Here is a 6,000-nt window from a genome sequence, read left to right as displayed (position 1 = left end):
ATGGGGAGGGTTGGGGGGGGCTGTGGGTGAAGCCTACGGGGGAGGGTTGCGGGGGGCTGGGGTGAAGCCTACGGGGAGGGTTGGGGGGGGGACTGGGGGTGAAGCCTACAGTGGAGAAGATGTGAAGTAGAGAGAATCAGTCCTGCAGTGTTCATGAAGATGTGAAGTAGAGAGAAGCAGTTCTGCTGTGTTTCAGTGAGCCTGCAAGCTGTTTTCTTTTTAGGGCGGTTGCAATGGGGTTTACAGTATAATAGAGTCTGTGATTGTTTTGTGCAGTTTGTGTGTGCGTGCATGCTCACGTACGTGTTTTCATTGATGTGTGTGTGTTTGTGTACTCAGCCCCCTCTTCTCCTCTCTCCTCAGATCAAGTGTGACCAGTACTGGCCCAGTCGAGGCACAGAGACCTATGGTATGACCCAGGTGACTCTACTGGACACCATAGAGCTGGCCACCTTCTGTGTTCGCACTTTCTCCCTGCACAAGGTACGAGTGAGTACACAACTTTACTCCAGCCACACTGCATAATAACACACTCATTTCACACTATGTTGGGCAGGGTTGTGGTCAAATCCATTTAAATTTCAGTCAATTCATAACCTAAACCAAATTCCAATTCCTATTCTCATTGAAAACCATTGAAGAGAATTAGAATTAGAATTTCAGTAAACTATCTGAATTGACTGGTATTGAAATGGAATTGACCCCAACTCTGATGTTGAGCTGTAATTTACAATGTAGTGTACACACGAGCAAAACACACCAAAGTTAGCATTTCATTGTTAGTCCACACCTGTTGCTTATGAAGCATGTGACAAATACAATTTGATTTGATTTAATCACACTCCCTACTGCTATTCTAAACTCTACTTTAGTATCTACATCACATACTCCCTTAACAATCTAGCTACAATGTCATACTAGTCCAATCCAGACTGTTATCTCATGGCAAGTTATTACCCTAACCCCAACTTCCTCAGCCTGGTCTCATAGACTAGACCTAACATAGTAAATGTAAATCTGAGAGACTCAAATTATATGATATATTACTATGTTATGGTGATATAAGACAAAGGTTACTTAAAAAATGAAAGTAGGGTGGTTTGTTGGGGTGCATTGATGGACGTATAATGTGGATGTATAGCTAAAGGTTACATGTTCAAATCTCATCACAGGCAACTTCTGCATTTTTGCTAATTAGCAACTTTGTATGTACTTACTACTTTGTAGTTGTATGTACTTACTACTTTGTAGTTACTTTGCAACTACTTGGCATCAATGTTCCCTCTCATTTTTTTCATCACTGAGCAAATTTCAGCGTAAACGTGAACGTTGTGAAACTTCCGGCACGAGTTTACAGTGAACACTGAGGCTGTACCCGCTTTAAGTTAGTTTTAACAGCGGTCAAGTAGGCTACTGTGGCTATTTGATCATAATGTAGGCCTACCAGAGTGGCCTAACATCAAAAACAATGGAGAAAATGCATCATATAACATTTTAACATGGAAATAGCTGTTCTATCATTTAGCCTACAGTAGCAGCCAATTTGTGGTGTTCAATGTCAGCCTAAATTCCATGAGAAAAAAACATGCAGGACTTGACATTAAAACTTCTTGGCGCTACCCATCCCGTTAGCGGGATCATTTTCGTCAGCAACCGCTGAATAGCATAGCGCAACAGTCAAATAATATTACTAAAAAATATTCATATTCATTAAATCACAAGTGCAATATTGCAAAACACAGCTTAGCCTTTTGTTAATCCACCTGTCGTCTCAGATTTTGAAATTATGCTTTACAGCGAAAGCAATCCAAGCGTTTGTGTAAGTTTATCGATAGCAAAGCATAACATCATGTACACTTAGCATCAGGAAGCTTGGTCACGAAAATCAGAAAAGCGATCAAATTAATCATTTACCTTTGATGACCTTTGGATGTTTTCACTCACGAGACTCCCAGTTACACAACAAATGTTCCTTTTGTTCCATAAAGATAATTTTTATACCCAAAATACCGATGTTTGTTTGTCGCGTTATGTTCAGAAATCCTCAGGAAAGAGTGGTCACAACAACGCAGACGTATATTCCAAATAATATCCATAATGTCCACAGAAACATGTCAAACGTTTTTTATAATCAATCCTCAAGTTGTTTTAAAATATATATTTGATAATATATCAACCGAGTGTGTAGGTTTTTCAATAACAGCGGGAGGAACAATGGCCGCTTTACTCAGTTGGGCAAAAACTCACTCGGAGAGCCCCCACCTATCCAGTTCCACATTGTAATCCTTCACGCTCATTTGTCAAAATAAAAGTCTAAAACTATGTCTAAAGACTGTTGACACCTTAGGGAAGCCATAGAAAAAGTAATCTGGTTGATATCCCTTTAAATGGAGGATAGGCTTGCATATGACCAGAAAGGTTTCAAAATAAGAGGCACTTCCAGATTGGATTTTCTTCAGGCTTTCGCCTGCAATATCAGTTATTTTATACTCACAGACAATATTTTTACAGTTTTGGAAACTTTAGAGTGTTTTCTATCCTGATCTGACAATTATATGAATATTCTAGTTTCTGGGGCTGAGAAATAGACCGTTTCAAATGGGTACATTTTTTTGGCAAAAACAAAAAATACTGCCCCCTACACGCAAAAGGTTAACCTGTTTATCCACTTGTCCTTCAGACAAGGTGACTGAACATGTTGTTTGATGGAAGAAACCATTTTCCCAAATAAAATGCATTATTAATCTCATGTCATTACTATAGAGAATCAGACAAATTATGCTACCCTCTCCTCTGCCTATTGGCGACTTAGATTATTCAAACCTGTCTCAAAATAAAACACTGATAGTGTTTTTTTACCTATATTTAACAAGGCAAGTCAGTTAAGAACAAATTCTTATTTTCAATGACAGCCTAGGACAGTGGGTTAACTGCCTTGTTCAGGGGAAGAACGACAGATTTTTACCTTGTCAGCTCGGGGATTCAATCTTGCAACATTTTGGTTACTAGTCCAACGCTCTAACCACTAGGCTACCTGCTGGTTACTAGTCCAACACTCTAACCACTAGGCTACCTGCTGCCCCGAACTAATGGGGAAAAATCTAGAAAGTTGAGTGAAGTTCAATCTCGTGCTTCTAACCTTAACCTAACCTTAACCTTAACCCTTTAACCTAAATCCTAACTCTAACCTTTACTCTAACCTCTAGCCTAGCTAACATTAGCCAAAACATTGCTAACATATCATACGTTTTACTAATTCATAACATATCATACAAATTGTAATTCATCACATATTTGAATGAATGATGGACATCCAAAAATTAAGACATACCATACGAACATGTAACTTATCAATCTAATTGGAGTGTTAGGTTTTTTACATTTACTATGTTACGTCTACCCCTGAGTCCAGGTTGACTTCTTAGGCACTTCTGTGTGATCAGATAGCTTAAAACAATATGGCAATGTCTTCAACTTGCCTTCTTGCATAGGTTTGGTGGAATACTCCCTATGTTTCCTTCACCCATCCAATTGTTTCAGCAGAGGCTTTGTTTGTATGTTTTTGTGAGGCCATCTGAGGAGAAGCCACTGTGGAAGTAAAGGGAGAGGAATAAGAACCTGTCTGAATGCGATATGAGCTGATATATGCTGGTCTTGCCTGGTGGGCCCTGGGGATAGAAAGCCCTTCAGGAATCTGTCAGTCTGTCTGTCTGTATTCATGTATTGTATTGGCTCCCCTACTCAAACTCACAAACAGTGTGTTTCTCTGAGCCAACACAACTTCCTGCATCCAACAGGCAAATAAAAAACTGAATGGTGGGGAAGGAGAGGGAAATAGTTTACTTAGGCATCTTTCTCTTCATCTTTCTTTCTCTCTCCTCTGTCATCTCTCTCTCTTCATCTTTCTCTCTCTCTCTCATCTCTCTCTCTCTCTCATCTCTTTCTTTCATAATCATTCTCTCTCATCTCTCTCTCTTTCTCTCTCTCTCTCTCTCTTTCTCCCTTGAAACTATTTACATCCTTCCCTTCTTTCCAGACCTCTCCCCTCTTCCTCTCTCGTTCACCCTCCATCATCTTTTAATGTCCGTCTGCCAAGCACTTAGCTAAGTGAGCGGAAGAAAATGCTACATGCATAATTGTCAGGCTGCTCATATCCCAGCTGCCCCAAACACTTGGCAGCCAAGCCAACATACAAGTGTATAGCTAGAAAACGAGACATGGGTGTTTCGGAGAGAGGAGAGGAGATCTAAGGGTCAGACGCTTCCAAGGAAATGTCTCTTTAACAGATAGGCTAGTTAGTAGCACTGGTCCTTTTGGGCTGGTTAGTATTCACAGTTTTCAGCTTTTTGGGCTTGTTGTTGTGTACATCTGTTGGTGTACAGCATCCTGTCAACCCGTCCCTCTACATTACTTTCTATACTTCACCACCCTGCTCTCTCTACCCCTTTTTCTTCCCTCTCTTCTCTCTACCCCTTTTTATTCCCTCTCTTCTCTCTACCCCTTTTTCTTCCCTCTCTTCTCTACCCCTTTTTCTTCCCTCTCTTCTCTCTACCCCTTTTTCTTCCCTCTCTTCTCTCTACCCCTTTTTCTTCCCTCTCTTCCCACTGCTATTCCATATCTTTCTTAACCTCCCTCTGTTCAAACACACATCTCTCTCTCTCTCTCTCTCCTTCTTTCTGCATTAGTATGGCTTCCCATTGTTCTGTTTTCCAGCAAAGGAAACCAATTTTGTCAGATGTGTCCGAACTTAGGCGGCAGTAGTTTGTATGTAGGGAATCTGTCACACAAACACACACACGTTTTTAACTAGGCAAGTCAGTTAAGAGTTATTTTCAATGACGGCCTAGGAACAGTGGGTTAACTGCCTGTTCAGGGGCAGAATGACAGATTTGTACCTTGTCAGCTCGGGGATTCAAACTTGCAACCTTTCAGTTACTAGTCCAATGCTCTAACCACTAGGCTACCCTGCCGCCTCTACACTCTAACCACTAGGCTACCCTGCCGCCTCTACACTCTAACCACTAGGCTACCCTGCCGCCTCTACACTCTAACCACTAGGCTACCCTGCCGCCTCTACACTCTAACCACTAGGCTACCCTGCCGCCTCTACACTCTAACCACTAGGCTACCCTGCCGCCCCATATCCATATGTATGCATATCCTGTAGTGACACAGAACCCTTCTTTAAAAATCTATTATACTTCCCCGCGGAGAAAGAAGAACATCCATTGCAGAAAATACAAAACCAGTGTAATGGTCCGGGATTCAAAATAAATACATAGAAAATTTTGCTTTTAATTACCAGATGTATTTATTCAGCATTAAAGCTCATGTGAGGTGTTTTTTAATCTTTATTTTCTTGTTGGAAAAATGTATTCTCATGTGTCAGCTTTGTTATTGTCGCTCTGTATATTGTGGTTGGCACACAGACAGAGGAACTGATTTAGGGGTTAATAGATGCAGCATACTATAAGAATGTCTAAGAAAGTAGCTAACACACACACACACACACACACATCCTGTCTCTCTCTCGCACACACACACTCCATGTGGTTCTAAACCCCATCCCTGTCTCTCTCTCGCACACACACACTCCATGTGGTTCTAAACCCCATCCCTGTCTCTCTCTCGCACACACACACTCCATGTGGTTCTAAACCCCATCCCTGTCTCTCTCTCGCACACACACACTCCATGTGGTTCTAAACCCCATCCCTGTCTCTCTCTCGCACACACACACTCCATGTGGTTCTAAACCCCATCCCTGTCTCTCTCTCTCGCACACACACACACTCCATGTGGTTCTAAACCCCATCCCTGTCTCTCTCTCGCACACACACACTCCATGTGGTTCTAAACCCCATCCCTGTCTCTCTCTCGCACACACACACTCCATGTGGTTCTAAACCCCATCCCTGTCTCTCTCTCGCACACACACACTCCATGTGGTTCTAAACCCCATCCCTGTCTCTCTCTCTCGCACACACACACTCCATGTGG

General features: G+C 41.9%; 1 protein-coding gene across 22 annotated transcripts in view; it reads left to right on the top strand.

Annotated features, from left to right (window-relative positions):
• ptprsa (protein tyrosine phosphatase receptor type Sa) overlaps window positions 1-6,000 on the top strand; it is a 449,805-nt gene that overhangs the window by 407,887 nt on the left and 35,918 nt on the right. For 11 of the 22 annotated variants that reach the window (XM_046301062.1, XM_046301171.1, XM_046301161.1 and 8 more), the window contains one exon: window positions 364-489. In XM_046301062.1, the coding sequence (XP_046157018.1) occupies window positions 364-489 (126 nt within the window). The remainder of the gene's footprint in view (window positions 1-363; window positions 490-6,000) is intronic. The other 11 variants (XM_046301129.1, XM_046301088.1, XM_046301119.1 and 8 more) reach the window with 1 other exon arrangement.

Source organism: Oncorhynchus gorbuscha, linkage group LG02, assembly GCF_021184085.1.
Source record: "Oncorhynchus gorbuscha isolate QuinsamMale2020 ecotype Even-year linkage group LG02, OgorEven_v1.0, whole genome shotgun sequence".
Lineage (NCBI taxonomy): Eukaryota > Metazoa > Chordata > Actinopteri > Salmoniformes > Salmonidae > Oncorhynchus > Oncorhynchus gorbuscha.
This window is presented reverse-complemented; position numbering and strand designations above follow the sequence as displayed.